The sequence below is a fragment of the Sorex fumeus genome, unplaced genomic scaffold, assembly GCF_029834395.1.
Source record: "Sorex fumeus unplaced genomic scaffold, SorFum_2.1 ptg000195l, whole genome shotgun sequence".
NCBI lineage: Eukaryota > Metazoa > Chordata > Mammalia > Eulipotyphla > Soricidae > Sorex > Sorex fumeus.
In genome coordinates, this window is record NW_026606252.1 from 1,086,101 (window position 1) to 1,109,570 (window position 23,470).

The following is a 23,470-nucleotide window of genomic DNA, read 5'->3' on the forward strand; positions in this document are numbered from 1 at the left end:
TGATAATGATAAATAAATTAAATTAAAAATAAGGGGCTGGAGGGATAGCACAGCAGGTAGGGCGTTTGCCTTGCACGCAGCCGACCCAGGTTCGATCCCCGGCATCCCATAGGGTCCCCTGAGCTCGGACAGGAGTGATTCCTGAGTGCATGAGCCAGGAGTCAGTCCTGAGCATCGCCGGGTGGGACCCAAAAAGAAAAAAAAAAGAGTAGCTGATGGGTGTGCAAAGGGCCAAGTCACACCCCTGTGTTCTGAAGCAGAGTGGCTTGGTGCTTCTTCATTATTATTATTATTATTATTATTATTATTATTATTATTGCCTTTTGGATCCCACCCGGCGATGCTCAGGGCTGACTCCTGGCTCTGCACTCAGGGATCACTCCTGGCGGTGCTCAGGGGACCCTATGGGATGCCGGGGATCGAACCCGGGTCGGCCTCATGCAGGGGCAAACGCCCTCCCTGCTGTGCTATCTCTTAGCTCCTGATATATCTCATTTTTTTTTTTGGAGGGAGCTAGTGATGCTCAGGGCTAACTCCTGGCTCTGCACTCAGCAATCACTCCTGGCAGTGCTCGGGGGACCCTATGGGATGCCGGGGCTCGAACCCGGGTCGGCTGCGTGCCCTTTGAACTCTCACTCCAGCCCCCAGTGCCTTCTTTCTCAAGGGAAAGGCGGAAGGGGTGGAAAGGGGTTACTGGGAGCTCTTGCGACCTTACAACAACAAAGCTCGCTGCGAACTTGACCCACCCCTGCCCCGGAATCTCCCGGTGCAGTGCTGAGATGCTGATCACCGATAATCAACATCTCCCCAGCCCTGTCACCGGCTCATGGCCGCGTCCCTCTGTTGGTTGATTGCATGCAGAGTCGCTCCTGAACCTCTCCATCTGGCACCCCACCCAGTCCACCACCAGGAGGGAGGTCCTGAGTCACATGCAGAAAGTCGCCCTCTTCAAACTGCAGAGTTACTGGCTCCCAAACTTCTACACGCACGCCAAGATGATGCTGGCCCGAGACGCGCAGTGCCAGGGACTCATGCAAGAGTACGACACCCGCACCTGTAGCATCTGCTGTCAGCACGCCGGGAAGGCCCCCGGGAACACCAGCCTCCAGCCCAGCTGCTACGCCCAGAAGCAGTACTCTAGCCAGAAGATGAAGAGAAAGATGTGGCAGATGATCCGTGGGGACTCGTGGTCGCTGGAGATGATCTCCAATGCCAACAGGACCATCCTGTCGCCCTGGCACCTGTACCCACTGGAGGAGGCTGGGGAGGAGGAGGAGGAAAAGGAGGAGGAGGAGGAAAAGGAGAAGGAGGAAAGGGAGAGCCTTCCGGCCGTGCCTTCTGCCCGAGAGGCGCCCGGGAAGAGAAAGACAGCGTGTTATCTGGACAGCGACCCGCTCTTGGCCGGGAAAGCCCCCAGGACGGAGAGAATCCAGCCCCCCTTCCGCATGGAGGGGCTCTTCGAGAAAAACTTCCACCTGCACTTACGCACGCTCACCCCCATCATCAACCAGACGTCCCACATGACGGCCAGCAAGGCCAGCCAGTGTGGCTTCTCCCTGGGGTGCACCCACTGGGCGCTGAGCGCCGATGCCTACTCCGGGGGTCCCCTCCGCGCCTACTTGAAGAAGCGGGGTCTGGCGGTGGGGATCAAGCTCTTGGATCTCTGGCAGGACCTCCGGCACTTTCTCAGTGTCTTGACGCAGAACCGTTCCACGGGCAACGCCGTCTTTCTGCACCTGCTGGGCAACCGGATCTGTGAGCTCTACCTGAGCCCCAACGCCAGGCCCCAGCTGCCCCTCAAGGCCAGGACCATCCAGGGCCTACGGAAGATGCTGCCTTCCGGGGACGTGAACCCCTGGGTCCCCAGGGCCCAGGAGGAGATCTGCAAGGTAGGTGCTTCCTGGCTCCCACTGGGATTTGTATCTGCTCCCGAAGATGGTGAGAAATTTGCCCAGAGAATTCTTTGCACGCCAGGCAGATCTCAAGTCGCTTGCCTGGTCTAGGGCAAACGCTGGTTTCCCCCAAAGAACAAACAAGAAGCGAAAAACGGGGGCCGGAGTGATAGCCCAGCAGGGAAGGCATTTGCCTTGCACGCAGCTGACCCGGGTTCAATCCCCGACATCCCATAGAGTCCCCTGAGCACTGCCAGGGGTAATTCCTGAGTGCAGAGCCAGGAGTCAGCCCTGAGCATCGCTGGGTGGGACCCAAAAATCAAATAATAATAATAATAATAATAATAATATAATAATAATAATAATAAAAGAAGCTAAAAACAGAACCACCAAGGGATTCAGCATTTCTACTTCTTTTTTGTTCTTTTGACTTTTGGAGGGTCCCACGTGGCAATGCTTAGGGTTGACTCCTGGCTCTGCACTCAGGAATCACTTCCTGGCGGTGCTCAGGGGACCCTATAGGATGCCGGGGATCAGACCCAGATCAGCCACGTGCAAGGCAAACACCCTCCCTGCTGTGCTATGGCCTCAACCCCCCCACCCATGTCCAATTCTCTGCTGGAGTGATAGCACAGCAGTAGTGCGTTTGCCTTGCATGCAGCCAACATGGCCGACCCGAGTTCGATTCCTCCGCCCCTCTCGGAGAGCCCGGCAAGCTACCGAGAGGATCTCGCCCGCACGGCAGAGCCTGGCAAGCTCCCCGTGACGTATTCGATATGCCAGACACAGTAACAACAAAGTCTCCAATGGAGACGTTACTGGGCCCGCTCGAGCAAATTGATGATCAACGGGAGGGCCTTTACTTTTTACTTTACCTTTTACTTATTTTTATTTATTCATTTATTTTTTGCTTTTTGGGTCACACCTGGCAATGCACAGGGATTATTCCTGGCTCTGCACTCTGGAATCACTCCTGGCGGTGCTCGAGGGACCCTATGAGATGTTGGGAATCGAACCCGGGTCGGCCACGTGCAAGGCCAACGCCCTCCCCGCTGTGCTATCCCTCGAGCCCCTCTATTCAAATTTTAATGGAGTTGTTCATTAATTCATCACTGGGCTCTGTTATGAGAGCGAGGCGGTCCTGGTTGCAGATTCCACTCAGAGGAAGCTAAAATTTGGGGCTCAATCCTTCTTTGGGGTTCCATCTCTGAAGGCGGGACCCCTGTAACCCCAACCCCCTCATCCTGGGAGCACAGAGCACTGTGGCACGGAGCACTGCCTCACGGCAACCCCATTTTTGCATGTGTTTGCGTTTCAGATGCTCAGCCGCTGGTATGCCGAATTCCTGGAAGAAGAGGACTTTTGGTTTCTCAGTTTCACCGTAGGAAGAACCTGGGTTTGGGGTGGGGCAGTTATGAGGCTGGGGGTGGCCGGTGGCTTTGAGACGTGCTAAGTGTTCAAGTCAAGGCTGTTTTAATTTCCCCAGAGTAACTGGAGGTTGGCATCCTAAGATTAAGTCTCTAGGGGGCTGGAGCAACAGCACAGTGGGTAGGGCATCTTCCTTGCACGCTGCAGACCCAGGTTCGATTCCCAGCATCCCATATGGTCCCCTGAGCACTGCCAGGGGTGATTCCTGAGTGCAGAGCCAGGAGAAAGCCCTGTGCAATGCCAGGTGTAACCTAAAAAGCAAAAAAAATTTTTTTAATTAATTAATTTAATTTAATTTAATTTTAAAAAAAGACCTTCACTAGAAGCTCTCCCTTCTCGCAAATGCATCTATTGAAGGAGGGCAGGGTGGGTCTCTACGGAGTCATGGTTCTTAGCCAATGAGAAGTAAGGGGCTAAGCCTGGTAGCCAATGAGAAGCAAGAGGGTCATGGTTCTTGGTCAATGGAAAACAAGAGGCTGTGGTTCTTAGCCAATGAGAGGGCATGTTTTTTATCCAATGGGAAGTGAAGGACTATATTTTAGCCAATGAGAAGCAAGAGGCCACGGTTCTCTAGCCAATGAGAAGCAAGAGGCCATGGTTCTTAGCCAATGAGAAGCAAGAGGCCACGGTTCTCTAGCCAATGAGAAGCAAGAGGCCATGGTTCTTAGCCAATGAGAAGCAAGAGGCCACGGTTCTCTAGCCAATGAGAAGAGGCCATGGTTCTCCAGCCAATGAGAAGCAAGAGGCCATGGTTCTCTAGCCAATGAGAAGCAAGAGGCCATGGTTCTCTAGCCAATGAGAAGCAAGAGGCCATGGTTCTCTAGCCAATGAGAAGAGGCCATGGTTCTCCAGCCAATGAGAAGCAAGAGGCCATGGTCCTTAGCCAACGGGAAGCAAGAGGCCATAGTTTGAACCAATGGGGAGCAAAGCGCTATGGTTCTTAGCCAATAAGAAGCAAGAGGTCACAATTTTAAAATTTTAAAAATTGCTCCAGCCCCCTTTCCCTCATTATTATTATTATTATTATTATTATTTGGCTTTTTGGGTCCTACCCGGTGATGCTCAGGGCTCACTCCTGGCTCTGCACTCAGGAATTACTCCTGGCAGTGCTCAGGGGACCCGGGCTGGGAATTGAACCCAGGTCAGCTGCATGCAAGGCAATGCCCTCCCTGTTGTGCTATGGCTCCAGCCTCCCTTTTTTTTTCTTTTCTTATTTTTTTCTGTTTTTTTTTTGGGTCCCACCCGGCGATGCTCGGGGGTTCCTCCTGGATCTGCACTCAGGAATCACTCCTGGCGGTGCTCGAGGGACCCTATGGGATGCCGGGGATCGAACCTGGGTCGGCCACGTGCAAGGCCAATGCCCTCCCCGCTGGACTATGGTTCCCCTACAAAAACCCTTCTTTCTTTCTCTCTTTCTTTCTTTCTTTCTTTCTTTCTTTCTTTCTTTCTTTCTTTCTTTCTTTCCTTTCGTTCCTTCCTTCTTTCACTTTCTTTCTTTCGTTCTTTTTTTCTTTCTTTCTTTGCATGTGTCTTCTTGAGTCCCACCCGGCAATGCTCAGGGCTGACTCCTGACTCTGCACTCAGGAATCACTCCTAGCGGTGCTCAGGGGACCCTATGGGATGCTGCGGATCGAACCCAGGTCAGCTGCATGCAAGGCAAATGCCCTCCCTGTTGTGCCTTTGCTCCAGCCTCCCTTTTTTTTCTTTTCTTTTTTTTCTTTTTTTTTTTTTTGCTTTTTGGGTCCCACCCAGAGATGCTCAGGGGTTCCTCCTGGCTCTGCGCTCAGAGATCACTCCTGGCGGTGCTTGGGGGACCCTATGGGATGCCGGGGATCGAACCCGGGTCGGCCGCGTGCAAGGCAAACGCCCTCCCCACTGGACTATGGCTCCCCTACAAAAACCTTTCTTTTTTTCTTTCTTTCTTTCTTTCTTTCTTTCTTTCTTTCTTTCTTTCTTTCTTTCCTTCCTTCCTTCCTTCCTTCCTTCCTTCTTTCACTTTCTTTTGTTCGTTCTTTCTGTCTTTCTTTATGTGTGTCTTTTTGGGTCCCACCCAGCGATGCTCAGGGCTAACTCCTGGCTCTGCACTCAGGAATCACTCCTGGTGGTGCTCAGAGGACCCTAGGGGATGCCTGGACTCGAACCCGGGTTGGCTGTCTGCAAGGCCAACACCCTCCCCTCCGTGCTGTCGCTCCAGCCCTCTCCATTCACTTTCTCTTAGACCCAGACCAAGTTGGCCCCCACGGGGCCCCAGAAGAGAGAGCCCATCAGCAGAGAGAAGAACATTCTTCTTTATAAGCGGTTCCAGGAGGCGCTGGAATTAAGCCAAGGCCTGGCTAACATGGAAGCGATGGAGTCCCTGCAGTGGGAGAAGATTGCCACGGAGAACCTCGAGCAGAACGGCTCCCTGCAGGTGGAGCTGAAGTCCCCGGTGTTTCTAGAAGGTGAGGTCGCACCCCTTCATTCTTTGTTTCTTCTGGACCCTTCTGCGGGGGGAACTGGGTGATGGATTTCTAGCCTGGGAGAGGACACAGTGCATCAGCCCTGTGCAAAAGAAGGATGACGTTGTCTCTACTAAAGACTGGAGTACTGGTTGAATTACATATTGGTGTTGGTGGGTTGGGCTTTTTTTTTTTTTTTGCTTTTTGCTTTTTGGGTCACACCCGGCGATGCTCAGGGGTTCCTCCTGGCTCATGCTCTCAGGAATTCCTCCTGGCGGTGCTCAGGGACCATATGGGATGCTGGGAATCGAACCCAGGTTGGTTGCGTGCAAGGCAAACGCCCTACCCGCTGTGCTATCTCTCCTGCCCCGGGGGGGGGGGCTTTTTTATTTTTGCTTTTTCTTTGGGGGTTCATACCCGGCGATGCACAGGGGTTACTCCTGGATCATGCACTCAGGAATCACTCCTGGCGGTGCTCGGGGGACCTTATGGGATGCTAGGAATCGAACCCGGGTCTGCTATGTGCAAGGCAAACACCCTTACCGCTGTGCTATCGCTCCAGCCCCAGCCCCGGGGGTGGGCTTTGAACCACATGCCTCAATAGCATTTTTGTCTGTTGAGGGGGGAGCACTCCTTTCAGTGCTCAGGGAGCACTGCTGGTGGATCCCAGGTGGGAGACTGGAGATCGAACCCAGGTCAGCCACACGCATGGCCAGCACCCTCCCTGCTGTGCCATCAGCCCCCTAAATAACTTTTTTTTTTGCTTTTTGGGTCACACCTGGTGATGCACAGGGTTTACTCCTGGCTCTGCACTCAGGAGTCACTCCTGGCGGTGCTCAGGGGACCATATGGGATGCTGGGAATCGAACCCGGGTTGGTCGCGTGCAAGGCCAACGCCCTCCCCGCTGTGCTATCGCTCCAGCCCCTAAATAACTTTTTTAAAGGCCGTACTTTCAACAGGGACAGTGAAACCATGGAATGTAGGAATCTGTGAGCCCAAGTTCCGTTCCTTGTCTCACCCGCTTCTTCACAGACACAGAAAAAATGTCCTTTGAGGAGCTCAGCTCGAAGTACCCAAAGAAAGCCATCGAGAAGATCAGTGACGACTTCAAAATATATTCTGAAAAAGCACCTGCCGTGGGTAAGCGCTCAAGGTCAGGGTGGATTTGGATCTTGCCGGGGCATTCACAGCCCCTCAGCTCTGTGGGGGTGGGGTGGGGAGGCCCTGACCATTCTGCTATCCCCAGCGATGCTTGTAGTTTTTCTTGCGGAAATAGAGCCATCCTCGTGAATGCCAGGGCATGGCTGTCGTGGTTCTTTTATTTTATTTTTTATTTTTTTGCTTTTTGGGTCCCACCCGGCGATGCTCAGGGCTGACTCCTAGCTCTGCACTCAGGGATCACTCCTGGCGGTGCTCAGGAAACCATATGGGATGCTGGGAATCAAACCCGGGTTGGCTGCATGCAAGGCAAATGCCCTACCCGCTGTGCTATTGCTCCAGCCCCAAGACTAATAACTTTTCAGTTGAATTTAAATAGTACAAAATGGTGACATTTATAAAAAATACTCCTTAAAAATATCCTCTCTACTCTTTATTTTTTTTTTTTTAATTTTTATTAGTGAAACACCATGAGGTACAGTTGTAGACTTACAAATTTTTGTGCTTGGGTTTCAGTTATACAATGATCAAATACCCATCCCTCCACCAGTGCCCATTTCCCACCACCACGGATCCCAGTATCCCTCCCACCCCCCCACCCCCACCCATCCCACCCTGCCTCTGTGGCAGGGCATTCCCTTTTGTTCTCTCTCTCCTTTTGTGCATACCCGAATTTTCAGATTTTATCTTGGTCCGTCCTGAGACGGTGGAGTCAGGCCGGGAATATGGCAGTGATTTTGGACTGTGGGAGCAAGCATCTGGCTGTGGCCTCTGCTTGGGTGGGCACCAGGTCAACCCACCCCCCATCTGATTTACTCCAGTCTGTTCAGCCATGTTTGTGTCCAAGCTTAACTGTGACTTTTTTTTTTTTTTTTTGCTTTTTGGGTCACACCCAGCGATGCTCAGGGGTTCCTCCTGGTTCATGCACTCAGGAACTACTCCTGGCCGTGCTCAGGGGACCATATGGGATGCTGGGAATCGAACCCGGGTAAGCCGTGTGCAAGGCAAACACCCTACCCGTTGTCTATCACTCCAGCCTTTTTTTAAAAAAATTTTTATTTATTGAATCACTGTGGCAAACGTTACAAAGCTTTCAGGTTTAAGTCTCGGTCATACAATCATCAAACACATTTCCCTTCACCAGGACTCATTTTTCACCACCCAAAACCCCAATAACCCCCCCCAGCCCTCCCAATGCCTGTGAGGCAGATGAATTCTAATTAACACTTTATCTACTTTGATTAGATTCACTGTTTCGACAAAAGATGCACCATTCTTGTTTAGAGTTTACACCCCCAAATCAGACCTGTTGAAAAGGCATTGTGGAATAATTTGTTTTCTACAGCTGGTTATAAGAATTAAATGATGTCTAGCGGCCGCGCGATTTTCAATTTCTGATATTTTACTTATTAAGCCTGGAAGTATTTCTGCCGAGAGCCAGATAGTTATGAGATTGGTTTCCGTGGCTCTGGAGCCATGGCCGTGCTGGAGAGCCGCTCGTGGGGGGCAACTCGTGACCTCAGTAGGGCGTGAAGGACGAGCCGGGAACGCCCCATTCCCATGAGGTTTCAGTTGCCCCGTCACCACCGGCTCATACCTGGTTTTCCCTGCGTTGTCCTACTTATGTAAGCGTCGTGGACACGTGTCCCTTGCATGCTGACCTGGCTTCAGAGAAACGTGCGTTCGAGTCCTTTTCAGCCCATTGTTAGGAAACACGTTTTTTTGTTCTTTTGTGTTCTGTAGCTAGGAGAGTTCTTGACGCGTTCCACATCGTTGGGGCAGATGGAGGAACTGTGATTTTTTTCCACCCTTCAGAGTCCTTGAAGGCACAAAAGAATCTTGTTTTCAAAGGCTTCTGCTGATTTGTTGTTTCTCCTCTTGTGTGGGATCCCGAGACCTGGCCCTAGTGTTTTTTTCCCTGCAGAGAGGGTTTCAATTCACTTCTGGCTTACGCCGTGGGTGGAGACACCCAGAAAACCTCCCTCTATTTAGAGCATGAATTGGTCTAAAATTAGTTTTCGAATCTTTGATGTTGGAGCTGTGTAAGGCTTCCTTTACTCCTTGACATCAAGCGTGAGCTATTTATACTTCTCCTTCACTGACATTTTGTTTTCTCTCCCTTCTGCCCCGAGAATCTTCCAGAAGCTTTGCTACACTGCTCCTACAGCTGCCGTCTTTGTTGAATGCTCTGAGAACAAAGGCAATGCCAAAAATTGCTTGGTTTGGTTTTTGCCCATATTCCAAAAGCTTCTGGTTTTCATTTCGATTTTCTTTACTTTGGTACTTCTCCAGGGTCCAAAGGTTTTTAGATCCTAAGTATTGGCATTAGTTTACATTTTTGGTTTTCATATTCTCTCTCTCTCTCTCTCTCTCTCTCTCTCTCTCTCTCTCTCTCTCTCTCTTTCTCTCTGTCTCTCGAAATTATTTTGCCTCAATTCCTTGCAAGCTTACTGATGAGTTTAAAAGTGGTTTTTTTTTTCATTTTTTATTTATTTTATTTTTCCTTTTTGGGTCACACCTGGCGAAGCACAGGGGTTACTCCTTGCTCTGCGCTCAGGAATTACCCCTGGGGTGCTCAGGGGACCATATGGGATGCTGGGAATCGAACCCGGGTCGGCTGCATGCAAGGCAAACGCCCTCCCCGCTGTGCTGTCGCTCCAGCCCCATAATTTAAAAAAAAATTTTTTTTTTAATGAATCACCGTGAGGTAGTTACGGACTTCCAAACTTTCCTGCTTACAATTCAGTCATACGATGATCAAGTACCCATCCCTCCACCAGTGCCCATTCTCCACCGCCATAATCCCAGTATCTCTCCCATCACCCCTACCCCAAACCCCCCGCACCCGATCCTGCCTCTGTGGCAGGGCATTCCCTTTTACTCTCTCTTTCTCTCCTTTAGGGTGTTGTGGTCTGCAATGCAAGTATTGAGTGGCCATCATGTTCAGTCTATAATCTACTTTCGGCACGCATCTCCCATCCTGAGCGGGCCCTCCAAACACCCTTTACTTGGTGCTCCCTTCTCTATCTGAACTGCCTTTTCCCCTAGCATGTGAGGCCGGCCTAAAAGTATGTTTTTAAGGGGACAGAGCGATAGTACAACTGGGAGGGCGTTTGCCTTGAATACGACTGACCCGGGTTCGGTCCCCGGCATCCCATAGGGTCCTCCGAGCACCGCCAGGAGTGATTCCTGTATGCAGAGCCAGGAGTCAGCCCTGAGCATCGCCGGGTGTGACCCAAAAAGCAAAAACAAAATTGCTTTAAATGTCCTACTTATTTATGTGGGCTGGAGCGATAGCACAGCGGTAGGGCGTTTGCCTTGCATGCAGCCAACATGGCCGACCCGAGTTCGATTCCTCCGCCCTCTCGGAGAGCCCGGCAAGCTCCTGAGAGAATCTCACCCGCACGGCAGAGCCTGGCAAGCTCCCCTGATGTATTCGAGTTGCCAAACACAGTCACAACAAGTCTCACAAGGAGGCGTTACTGGACCCACTGGAGCAAATCGATGAACAACAGGACAGTGACAATGACAGTGACTATAGAATAAGGTTCTTTGCTTCAACACAGAAAGACCGTTAATGCTGTGCTCCTAAGATTCGAGGGTTGGTTGTCTCTGAGATATATCCACTCCTGGTCACTGTCACTGTCACTGTCACTGTCCTCCCGTTGTTCATCGACTTGCTCGGCCTTTTGGCTAAGATCAAGTGTAGTGTCATCCACTCCTAGGCATCTGTCATAATCACTAGACTCAGGCTTCCGTTGCCGTAGTTTCTAACGCCCCCAAAAGGGAAGTCCCACCATGGGACTGGGATGAATGGACCCAGCACAAACAGCAAAGCTACCCCGGCATCGAAATGGGACAGTCTGAAAAGCATAAAAACATGGTCTGGATGCAAGCTCTGATGGCTTAAGAGACAGGACCCCTCCCCTGGGGAAGGACAAGCCGGACCATCCTGAGGATTTAGTCTGGGATTTACGGTAAAGCCCGGCAGCCTTGCCCTTGAAGCCCAGAGAACTAAGTTTTGGAATCTTTTTTTTTTTCCCTTTTTGGTTCACACCCAGCGATGCTCAAGGGTTACGCCTGGCTCATGGCACTCAGGAATTACTCCTGGTGGTGCTCAGGGGACCATATGGGACGCTGGGAATCGAACCCGGGTCAGCCGTGTGCAAGGCAAAAGCCCCATCCGCTGTGCTATCACTCCAGCCCCAAACGATTTAATTTCATTTGTTATTTATTTTTGCTTTTTTCTTGGGTCACACCCAACAATGCACAGGGGTTACTCCTGGCTCCGCACTCAGGAATTACCCCTGGCGGTCATCGGGGGACCCTATGGGATGCTGGGAATCGAACCCCGTTCGGCCACGTGCAAGGCAAACGCCCTCCCCGCTGTGCTATTGCGCCAGCCGAGTTTTGGAATCTTTATCTCTCTTTTTTTTTAATTGAATGACTGTGGGAAAAGTTACAAAGCTTTCAGGTTTAGGTCTCAGTCATGCAAATATCAAACACCTTTCCCTTTACCAATACTTATTTTTTACCATGAAGAACCCCAATAAAACCCCACCCCCCGCCCCTCCCAATGCCTGCGAGGCAGATGAATTCTAGTTGACACTCTATCTGCTTTGATTAGATTCATTGTTTCAATAAAAGATGCACCACTATTATTTAGAGTTTACCCCCCCCCCACCCAGATCAGACATGCTGAGAAAGCATTGTGGAGTGATTCGCTTTCTACAGCTGGGTTCGAGAATTAAATGTTGGTTTTGGATTTCCGCGATTTTGCTAATTAACCCTGGAAGTATTTCTACTGAGAGTCAGATAATTAAGAGATTGGTTTCTGTGCTCTGGAGTCGTGGCCGTGCCGGAGAGCTGCTCGTGGGGGGCAACTGGTGACCTTGGTAGGGTGTGAAGGACGGACCGGGACGCCCCCCTTCCCATGAGGTTTTTGTCGCCCCCGTGCCCCCGGCTCACACCTGCTCTCCACAAGGTGCCCATGTGGCCGCCATCTTCCTTCCAGAGAGGAGAGGGCGAATGGGGCAACACCCTTTCCCCTCCGGGCAGACATGATGGCCTGGATTAACACATAGCCCGTTCACTTTTCTGCTCCAAGCCGCTGGGTTCTGCATTAAGTCCTTGTGCTTCTGGGGCTGTGGCCCTGCTCCAAACTTAACTCTGATTTTCAGGGAGAAAGGTTGGGTGATTTACTTCCCATTGATCACTTTGTATATACAGAGTGATTATGATCACTTTGTCATAATCACTAGAGGAAAAGTCCTAGTTTGGAGGAAAAGTCCTAGTTCCCGCATACTCGAGCTATGCGTGTGGAGGCTTCTGGTCACCGGGGTTCCATCTGGGGGAGGCGGGATGCGGTACCTCCCCCATCTGGGACTTCCCGATGATCTCGGCTCTTTTTGGAACCTGGTTTCTTCTCCGGGAGCTGTGGAGCCAGCCCTCCATGTGGTCCTTCTCGGAATCTTTATCTCTTAACTGTGTTTATCCAAATAACTGCAAGTATTGATTAGAAGTAGCGGGTGGGGCGTTTGCCTTGCCTGCGGCCGACTCCGGGTTCAATTCCTCCGTCCCTCTCAGAAAGCCAGGCAAGCTACCAAGAGTATCCCACCTGCATGGCAAAGCCTGGCAAGCTACCAGCGACGTATTCAATATGCCAAACACAGTAACAATTGTCACCATGGTACGTTACTGGGCCCACTCGAGCAAATTGACGAACAACAGGAGGACAGTACTACAGTGCGGTGCTATTGATAAGAAGTAAACTTGGGGCTGGAGCGATAGCACAGCGGGTAGGGCGTTTGCCTGGCAAGCGGCTGACCCGGGTTCAATTCCCAGCATCCCATAGGGTCCCCTGAGCACCGCCAGGAGTAACTCCTGAGTGCAGAGCCAGGAGTCAGCCCTGAGCACAGAGCCAAGAGTCATTTCTTAGCACAGAGCCAGGAGTCAGCCCTGAGCACAGAGTCAGGAGACAGCCCTGAGCTCATCTGGTTGTGCCCCCCAAAACAAAACAAACAAATCAGACTGAAGCCTCAGACACAACAGCTGCAGGAATCGGTCTGTCCGTGGACTAAATGCCCGAGAAATCCCCTTCAAACTTAGCAATGTTTATTTTTGCAGTTATTATTTTTGGCTCTGATCTCTTATCTATATACCTGCGTTGGGTTCTCTTTCTCCATTAGATTTTACAGTGGAAATTTCCAAAGAACCAAAGATATCTTCTTTAGCCCAACATAGGAAAACATCGCTCTTCAAAAAGAGTTTTTTAAGGAAGCCCTCCTTACGACCCAGGTAAGATGCAGTTACTTTTTTTTAAGCTAACACTGTGGTCTTTCTTTCTTTCTTTCTTTCTTCCTTCCTTCCTTCCTTTCTTTCTTTCTTTCTTTCTTTCTTTCTTTCTTTCTTTCTTTTCCTTTTGGGTCCCACCCAGCGATGCACAGGAGTTAGTCCTGGCTCTGTACTCAGGAATCACTCTTGGCGGTGCTCGGGGGACCCTAGGGGATGCCGGGGACTGAACCCGGGTTGCCTGCATGTAAGGCAAATGCTCTCCCCACTGTGATATGTTCCAAGCCTCCATGAAGGGAATTCTTTTCTTTCTCTTTTTTTAAATTTATTTTATTTTATTGACTCACAGTGAGATGCAGTTACAAGCTTTCATGTCTGAGTTTCAGTCATACGGTGATCAAACAGCCATCCCTCCACCAGGGCACATTCCCCACCACCAATGTCCCCAGTATCCCCCCTTTCCACCCCTCCCCCTGCCTCCATGGCAGACAATCTCCCCCAGACTCTCTCTCTCCTTTGGGGCATCCTGGTTTGCAATGCAGACACTGAGAGGCCGTCACGTTGGGTCCTTGATCTACTTTCCAGACACATCTCCTATGTGAGCAATCCCTCCAACCACCATTGTTTTAGTGATCACAAAGGGAGTTTTTTTTTTCTTTTACTTTTTTGGGTCACTCCCGGCGATGCACAGGGGTTCCTCCTGGCTCTGCACTCAGGAATCACTCCTGGTGATGCTCAGGGGACCCTATGGGATGCTGGGAATCGAACCCGGGTCGGCCACGGTGCAAGGCAAACGCCCTACCTGCTGTGCTATCGCTCTGGCCCCACGAAGAGAATTATTTTTTTTCATTTTTTATAATTTTATTTATTGAATCACCGTGAGTGCAGTTACAAAACTTCCGGATCTAAGTCTCGCTCATACAATGAAACACCCGTGCCTTCACCAGTGCCCATTCTCCACCCCCAACAACCCCAGTATACCCCCATCCCCTCCCCCCCAACCTGTACCCCCTACCCTCCCCATTCCTCTCTCTCTACTTTGATCCCGTTGAATATTTCGACACCAGACCCACCATTATTATTTGGGATTTCACCCCAACACTCAGATCTGCTGAAAAGGCAATAGTAGACAATTTGTGTTCTATTGCTGGTTATGAAGAACATATGATGTCGCGTGGCTGCAGTAGGGCCATGTGATTTTGAAATTCCGAAATTTTCACACTTAAATCTGGAGGGATTTCTGCCAAAAGCCACTGGGTTTCGAGATTTGCTCCTGAGTCTCTGGGATCATGGCCGTTGATTAAGCAGCTGGATCAGGAGCCAGAGAGGCCGCTCATGGGCGATGACTTGGGGTCTTGTTGGGACGGGGAGACCAGGACCGGCTCCAGCCCCACCCCGTGAGGCCCAACAAGTTTCCTCACTGCGGGCCCAAGCCTGACTGTCCAATGGCCTCTGGAGGATGACGGCCACCAAGCCACCAGGAGGAAGCAGGTGACTAAGGGAATTCCTAATGGACCAACGTGAACATCACTTTGCTTTTTACCTAACGACGGCCCTGCACTAGGACGCCCCTTCCCTCACTGGGCAGACCCCGAGGTCCCCTTCGACACTCACTTGTCTTCCAGGAACTTAATGGATGTCCTCATGAGTACAGCCCACTTGGAATTCTTCCGAGAGTTCCTCAAAGAGAGAGACGCTGAGGGCCCGCTGCTCTTCCTGATGGCCATGCAACGGATGGTCACAGAGACCAACGAGAAGATCTACAAAACGCTCTCGGAGCACATATTCAAGACTTTCTTCCATGGCCGCGTCTCCCCCGGTGAGACTCTCCACTCCCTCTGTCTCCTGCGTCCATGGGCACCGCAGGGAGTAGTCGTTGTTTTTAAAAAAAATTAATTTTTTGGTTGGAGCCATAGCACAACAGGGAGGGCGTTTGCCTTGTACACGGCTAACATCTTATCATCTCGTTCTTGCTTTGGACAACCTGGCAGGCTACCGAATGTCACCTGCCCACATGGCAGAGTCTGGCAAACTCCCCGTGGCGTACCCAATATGCCACCAAATACCAGTAACAATGATGGGTCTCATTCTCCTAACCCTGAAAGAGCCTTGAATATGGCACTTTTTTAAAAATCTCAGGGCTAGGACGAAGGAGACGTTACTGGGGCCTGCTCGAGGCAATCGATGAACAACAGGATGATCGTGATCGTGATGGCTAACCTGGGTTCAATCCCCTGCATCCCATAGGGTCCCCCGAGCACCGCCAGGAGTGATTCCTGAGTGCAGAGCCGGGAGTCAGCCCTGAGCATCGCTGGGTGGGACCCCCCCCCAATCAAAAAATTTTTTAAAAAATACTTTCCTTAGAGGAAAGAGTGTGGAGATTATTGTATTTCACCCAGGGGCCATTAAACCCTTCTATAAGAGATCACTAATAGGTTGTTAAAGGTTGAGTCTTATGTGCTTTTATTTTTATTTTATTTATCTTTTGGGGGGTGGTCACACCCGGCGATGCTCAGGGCTGACTCCTGCCTCATGCACTCAGGAATTACTCCTGGCGGTGCTCGGGGGACCCTATGGGATGCTGGGAATCGAACCTGGGTCGGCCGTGTGCCAGTAAAATGCCCTCCCCGCTGGGCTATCACTCCAGCCCCTCCGATATTTTATTTTAAATAACAGAGGGGATATTATTTTTGAGGGGAGGGGTAGGTCATGATAGAGAACAAGATGTAGTGATAGAGTGCCTGAAAATAGCGAAAGCTTAACAAGTATTTCCTTGTATTTCTTTGTACGTATTTATTGGGGTGTTAAGTTCTGTACATTGTTTTCAAAGACCCAGGAGACAGGACGTGGATATTCCCAGGGGTAGCACAGACTTTGTACTGTGGTATAGGAGGGCACATCTTCAGCCATGCCTGAGCAATCATATTACCCTCCGGAGCAATGCCAGGAGTGAGCCCTGAGCACAGAGACAAGAGTCAGCCCTGAGCACAGAGCTGGGAATCAGCCCTGAGCACAGAGCCGGGAGTCAGCCCTGAGCACAAAGCCAGGAGTCAGCCCTGAGCACAGAGCTGCGAGTCAGTCCTGAGCACAGAGCGGGGAGTGAGCCCTGAGCAAAGAGTTGGGAGTCAGCCCTTAGCACAGAGCCGGGGGTCAGCCCTGAGCACAGAGCCGGGGGTCAGCCCTGAGCACAGAGACAAGAGTCAGCCCTGAGCACAGAGCTGGGAATCAGCCCTGAGCACAGAGCCGGGAGTCAGCCCTGAGCACAGAGCCGGGAGTCAACCCTGAGCACAGAAACAGGAGTCAGCCCTGAGCACTGCTGGGTGTGTCCCCCACCACACAAAAAAACACATTAGCAGCAGAAATAAGTTTCCCAACGTTTCTCCCGCTCACACACTCGCCCTCGCTGGAACTGCCTCCGTGTTCGCCCAGAACATTCCAGGGCTTGGGAGATCCTCCAGCGACCTGTGTGGGTTTTGAGTCGGGCCGGGCTGCGTGTGAGGGGTGTGGCCAGCGGCAGTTGAGCGAGCCCTGGGGGCCGGAGGGAGGCGGGGGTGGGGGGGAGGCCGTCCCGGGGCCGGGGAGAGGCGGGGGTGACGCCGTCTCGCGCCCTGTGTTCCAGAGCAGCTGCTGCAGTGCGAGAGCCCCTTCATCAAGGACCTGGTGGGGCTGCGCAAGGCCAGCACCACCTCCCTGCTGCTGGTGCAGAGCCAAGTCGCGAAGAACCTGGAGGAGACGTGGTGAGGACGCCTCTGCCCGCCGGGTTGCTCTCCCAGCGCGCTGGTGTGTTGCTGTCCCGGGGGGCAGACCTGGGGTGCTCGGGGCACAGTGCTCAGGGATGACTCCCGGCACAGTGCTCAGGGGATGACTCCCGGCACAGTGCTCGGGGGATGACTCCCGGAACAGCGCTCAGGGCCAAATCCTGGATCAGTGCTCGGGGATCACTCCTGGCAGGCCTGAGAGACCCTATGGGATAACGGAGATTGAGGGAGTTTGGCAAGGCAAACACCCTCCCTGCGGTCCTAGTGCTCCGGCCCCTCTGAGCTGCGATCACAGGTGTGGATGTCGTGATACATCCCTGCAGCTCCTGCAGGCACACACACGCACACGCACAAACATGCACACGCACACACACATGCACACAACACGTGCAAACATGAACACACATACACGTGCACACACGCACATACACACCGCACACACACACGCACACATGAGGAAACACGCACACAACACACGCAGACACGCACACGCGTGCACACATGCACACACGTACAACACGCACACACATACTTGTACACACGCACACACAAATGAACACACGTGCACATACATTCACGCACACACACGCATGCACACACACACACAGGGCCGTGCCTACACGCACGCACGACCATCCACACATATGCCCATGCTTTGACATCTACACACCCACGCGCACGCACACGCAGACACAAACACACACATGTCCACCATCACAACATGCAACCGCCCCAGAGGCACACGCATCATGCGGCCACAGTCAGCCCTGAGCATCGCCGGGTGTGACCCAAAAAGGAAAAAATGCGCCGTGCCGCCTGGCTACACACAGTCCGCCCCATAAGCACACGCCACACCCTTGCATGTTCACAGTGCACGCACCACACATGCCCGGCACTCAGGCATGCGCCCAGCGCACTCATTCACAGACACACGTTTCTGTGAAAGGTCAGGGGCTGATGGAGTTCGTCTGGGGGCCAAGAAGAGTGCTTGCTGTTTGTTTGTTTATTTGCCTACTTGGTTTGGGTCCCAACCGGCGATGCTCAGGGCTGACTCCCGGCTCTGCGCTCAGGGATCACTCCTGGAAGTGCTCCTGGGGCCCAATGGGATGCCGGGGATCGAACCCGGGTCGGCCGCATGCCGGCAAACTCCCTCCCTGCTGGACTATCTCTCAGACCCTAATCTATCTCATTTATTTTTGGACAGAGCTAGAATTGCTCAGGGCTGACTTCTGGCTCTGTGCTCAGGGATCACTCCTGGTGGTGCTCGGGGGAGGGATGCCGGGGATCGAACCCGGGTCGGCTGCATGCCGGCAAACGCCCTCCCTGCTGTGCTATTGCTCCAGCCCCTATGGATAGATCAGATATTGATCAAAGTGCTGAACTGGGTGATGGACCAGATATTATTATTATTATTATTATCATTATTATTAATATTTTGCTTCTTGGGTCCCACCCGGCAATGCTCAGGACTGACTCCCGGCTCTGCGCTCAGGGATCACTCCTGGCAGTGCTCGGGGGACCCTAGGGGATGCCAGGGATCGAACCCGGGTCGGCCGCGTGCCAGGCCAACGCCCTCCCGCTGTGCTATCGCTCTCCAGCCTGAGACCGTGTCATTCGAGGTGGCCTCTGCATTGACCTTCCTCTCCCCACCCCACAGGTTTAAAAGCTACCAAGAACTTTTCCCGCCACGGATCATAGAACCACCAGAACCGGTAGCTAAACCACCCGCGAAGAAGCTGTCGAAGTTGGCCGTGTCTTACCTCATTGAAAACTGGGTCAGTGGGGCAGGAAGGGGAAGGTCACGCACGCTTGGGACACAGTGCCTCACCCCACCCCTACTCAGGGGCTGCCGGCCTAGCCCAGGGCTCCCCCCGGCCCCCCGATGCTGATGTTGATGGAATCACCCACATTTCTGCTTAGGCAGGTGGCATGAAAATCCACTATTTGTCCAAGGAGTAGATAAGACCTTGCACACGGCCGACCCAGGTTCGATCCCCGGCATCCCCTAGGGTACTCCGAGCTGACTCCTGGCGGTGCTCGGGGGACCCTAGGGGATGCCAGGGATCAAACCCGGGTTGGCCACGTGCAAGGCAAATGCCCTCCCCGCTGTGCTATTGCTCCAGCCCCTATGGATGGATCAGATATTGATCAAGGTGCTGAACTGAGATGATGGACAAGATATTGATCAAGGTGCTGAACTGGGTGATGGACCAGATATTATTATTATTATTATTATTTTGCTTCTTGGGTCCCACTGGCGATGCTCAGGGCTGACTCCCGGCTCTGCACTCAGGGATCACTCCTGGCGGGGCTCGGGGGACCCTATGGGATGCTGGGAATTGAACCCGGGTCGGCCGCGTGCAAAGCAAACACCCTCCCTGCTGTGCTATCGCTCAAGCCCCTGGTTTTGTGGTTTGTTTGTTTTTTGCTTTTTTGGGTTCCACCCGGCGATGCTCAGGGCTGACTCCTGGCTCTGCAACTCAGGAATCACTCCTGGCAGTGCTCAGGGGACCCTGGGGGATGCCGGGGATCGAACCCAGGTCGGCCGCGTGCCAGGCCAACGCCCTCCCCACTGGGCTCTCGTTCCAGCCCCTATGGATAGATCAGATATTGATCAAGGTGCTAAACTGGGTGATGGACCAGATATTGATCAAGGTGCTGATCTGGGTGATGGACCCAATATTATTATTATTATTATTATTTTGCTTCTTGGGTCCCACCCAGCGATGCTCAGGGCTGATTCCCGGCTCTGCACTCATGAATCACTCCTGGCGGTGCTCGGGGGACCCTATGGGATGCCGGGGATCGAACCCGGGTCGGCCGCATGCCAGGCCAGCACCCTCCCCGCTGTGCTATTGCTCCTCTTGAGAGAACTCTTGTTGGACGTGAGGGCCCAAACGCCAAGTTCCGGGGTGCGTGGCCGGGCGTCAGCCAAGCTCACGGGCCTGCCCCCCCACACCCTCCCCTCCCCAGAATTCGGGCTGGTCCAAGATGCTGTGCCTGGTCAGGAGTTTCTGTAAGTACCGCAGATTCATGGCCGACCCCTGCAGACGTCAGGAGTACGAGGACTTTCTCCGCTTGGAGGTCAACAACACGAAGGAAAGTGAGTTACTTCTCTGCCTTGTCCTCGGACACAGCAGCAGCTGGAGAAGACGCGATACTCCGATTCCTTCCTCCCTGGATCAACCCACCCTCATCCCCTTCCTCCTCCCCCTGGGTGGGTCTAACCCATGCTCGTCCCCTTCCTCCTCCCCCTGGGTGGGTCTAACCCGCCCTCATCCCCTTCCTCCTCCCCCTGGGTGGGTCTAACCCGCGCTCGTCCCCTTCCTCCTCCCCCTGGGGGGGTCCAACCCGCCCTCGTCCCCTTCCTCCTCCCCCTGGGGGGGGTCCAACCCGCCCTCGTCCCCTTCCCCCTCCCCCTGGGGGGGTCCAACCCGCCCTCGTCCCCTTCCCCCTCCCCCTGGGGGGGTCCAACCCGCCCTCGTCCCCTTCCCCCTCCCCCTGGGGGGGTCCAACCCACCCTCATCCCCTTCCCCCTCCCCCTGGGGGGGTCCAACCCACCCTCATCCCCTTCCTCCTCCCCCTGGGTGGGTCTACCCGACCCTAATCCCCTTCTACCTCTTCCTGGCCCTCATCCCTTCCTCCTCCTCCCTGGCCCTCACCCCTTCACCCCTTCCTCCTTCCACCACTGCCCACCTGCAGGCCAGCTCCTCCGGTGTCCGCTTTGCCCTTTCATTTCCCGCCCCCCTCCTTGCCGCCAGATTTCTCTCCCAGCACGTCGGGCCGGAACCCCACCAACCATCTCAGCGTGCGGGACTCGGAACTGGAGAACGGGGACCTGATCCTCGTCAAGCGCCGTATCCTGGGCAACAGGATCATCATCGTCAACTTTGCCGTCAACGACAATTATTTCCTCATGGAGATTGAGAAGTGCGTGTCCCCCTCCTGAGCCCCCCAACCGCCCCGGGTCTCGCCTTCCGCCCTTAGGACTCCCCAGCCAAGAGAGGAGGACCCGCCCCTGTCGGGATGGATGGCAGGAATCCCTTCTCCCTGAGCCCCGCTGCAGACTGACCAGGAGTTAGCCTGTGTCCACACCTCTTTCCCTTGGATCCTGAAAGCACTGAGCCAGGAGTGAGCCCCGAGCACAGAGCCAGGCAGTCAGCCCGAGCACAGAACCAAGAGTAAGCCTTGAGCACAGATCTGGGAGTGATCCCTGAGCACAGAGCCAGGAGTCAGCCCTGAGTGCAGAGCCAGGAGTCAGACCTGAGCACAGATCTAGGAGTCAGCCCTGAGCACAGAGCCGGGAGTCAGCCCTGAGCACAGAGCCGGAAGTCAGCCCCGAGCACCGCTCAGTGTGGGCCCACCCCCTCCAAATGGCGGAACTGGTAAATCCTGTGTTAAATATATTTTACGAAGGATTTTTAAAAGTGAAGGATCGTCAGCTGGATTCCCAGGGTCCATTTCTTAGAAGAAAGAAAGGAAGGAAAGAATCGGCTTTGGTTCTTGAGGGAGTTAAAGGGGACGCAGGTGTGGGGGGGCGACCTGACGGTAAAAGCAGGGAAGAAGAGCTAAACCCGAGGGTCCGAGGAGGAGGAGGAGAAGGAGGAGGAGGAGGAGGAGGAAGGGGAGAAAGAGGAGGAGGAGGAGAAGGAGAAGGAAGAGAATGAGGAGGAGGAGGAGGAGGAGGAGGGGGAGGGGGAGGAGGAGAGCATGTTCCCTGTTCCCTGACGCGGCTCAGATATGCCCTTCACACTCACCAGGGCATGGAATGTGCTGGAACAAATCAAGTCATAACCTGGATTACGACTAGTTTCACCTCGATGCTTTATTTTTTGGCTTTTTGGGTCCCAGCCGGCGATGCTCAGGGCTGAGTCCTGGCTCTGCACTCAGGAATCTCTCCTGGCGGTGCTCGGGGGACCCTAGGGAATGCCAGGGATCGAACCCGGGTCGGCCGCATGCAAGGCCAACGCCCTCCATGCTGTGCTATTGCTCCAGCCCCTATGGATGGATCAGATATTGATCAAGGTGCTGAACTGGGTGATGGACCCGATATTATTATCATTATTATTATTTTGCTTCTTGGGTTCCACCCGGCGATGCTCAGGGCTGACTCCCGGCTCTGCACTCAGGAATCACTCCTGGCGGGGCTCGGGGGACCCTAGGGGATGCCGGGGATCGAACCCGGGTCGGCCACGTGCAGGGAAAACGCCTCCCTGCTGAACTATTTGTCTAGTTCTGTGACTCTATTATTATTATTATTATCAATTACTATTATTTTGGCTTTTTTTGGGTCCCACCCAGCGATGCTCAGGGCTGACTCCGGGCTCTGCACTCAGGGATCACTCCTGGCGGTGCTCGGGGGACCCTAGGGGATGCCGGGGATCGAACCCGGGTCGGCCACGTTCCAGGCCAACGCCCTTCCTGCTGTGCTATCGCTCCAGCCCCTTGAAGAGTCTTTTGTTGTTGTTGTCGTTTTTACTTTTTTGGTCACACCTGGGGATCCTCAGGGCTTCCTCCTGGCTTTGCACTCAGGAATCACTCCTGGTGGTGCTCGGGGGCCCCTAGGGGATGCTGGGGATCGAACCCAGGTCGGCCACGTGCAGGGAAAACGCCTCCCTGCTGAACTATTTGTCTAGTTCTGTGACTCTATTATTATTATTATTATTATTAATATTATTATTATTTTGGCCTTTTGGGTCCCACCCGGCGATGCTCAGGGCTGACTCCTGGTTCTGCACTCAGGGATCACTCCTGATGGTGCTCGGGGGACCCTCTGGGATGCCGGGGATGGAACCCGGGTCGGCCGCGTGCATGCCAGGCCAACGCCCTCCCCGCTGTGCTGTCGCTCCGGCTCCACACCTTGATGCTTTGGGGGCCCACCAGCCGCGGCCGGAAAGGGACTGCGCTACCCGGGGGGGGTGGGGGCGTCTCCTCTCCGGCCTCTGTCCTCTGTCCTCAGGTTCAATGACCTGGTGACTTCCACCCGCGTGCCCCAAGTGAACCGGAGCTACAGCACCAACGAGCTCCTTCTCATGAAGGCCAAGGTCCACATCATCCTGAAGCTCTACCTCTGCTTCGAGACGCCGCCCAGGCTGAGGGTACGCCCTCTGGCCCCGTGACCTTCGACCCCTGTGACCCTTGACCCCAGGCGCCCTTGACCTTGGGTTTAGCATCACCGCCGTCCCCCCATGCCCATCCTGAGCCCCATCCCCCTTCCCTGTGTCCCAGATGCTTGGGTTCCCTTCGGGAGAAGGAGCTGGGGGGACACAGGGCTCACCTGGGGGTCTCAGGGATGCCCGGTGACCTTTGCGGGCAGGTGAACATCCCTGAGACCCTGAAGGATTCCATCATCAACATGATCGCCGACGGCCACTTCAACCGGACGCTGTTCTTCGGAGCCATCATGTCTATCTTTCCCGTCATCATGTACTTCTGGAGGAGGTGACCGCCTCCCGCCCGCTTGCCGCCCGCCTCCGGTCACCCCCGGGCTGGCCCTGGTCTCCG

The 23,470-nt window shown here is 53.6% G+C and overlaps 1 protein-coding gene across 1 annotated transcript in view; it reads left to right on the forward strand.

The window, feature by feature from the left end:
- The window catches only part of RGSL1 (regulator of G protein signaling like 1), a 37,389-nt gene that overhangs the window by 7,919 nt on the left and 6,000 nt on the right, over positions 1–23,470 (forward strand). Inside the window, 12 exon segments of the mRNA XM_056108156.1 lie at positions 862–1,889; positions 3,211–3,273; positions 5,539–5,761; positions 6,792–6,899; positions 13,106–13,214; positions 14,834–15,027; positions 16,828–16,945; positions 18,624–18,741; positions 19,940–20,069; positions 20,728–20,896; positions 22,926–23,064; positions 23,283–23,407. Coding sequence (XP_055964131.1) covers positions 862–1,889; positions 3,211–3,273; positions 5,539–5,761; positions 6,792–6,899; positions 13,106–13,214; positions 14,834–15,027; positions 16,828–16,945; positions 18,624–18,741; positions 19,940–20,069; positions 20,728–20,896; positions 22,926–23,064; positions 23,283–23,407 — 2,524 coding nt within the window.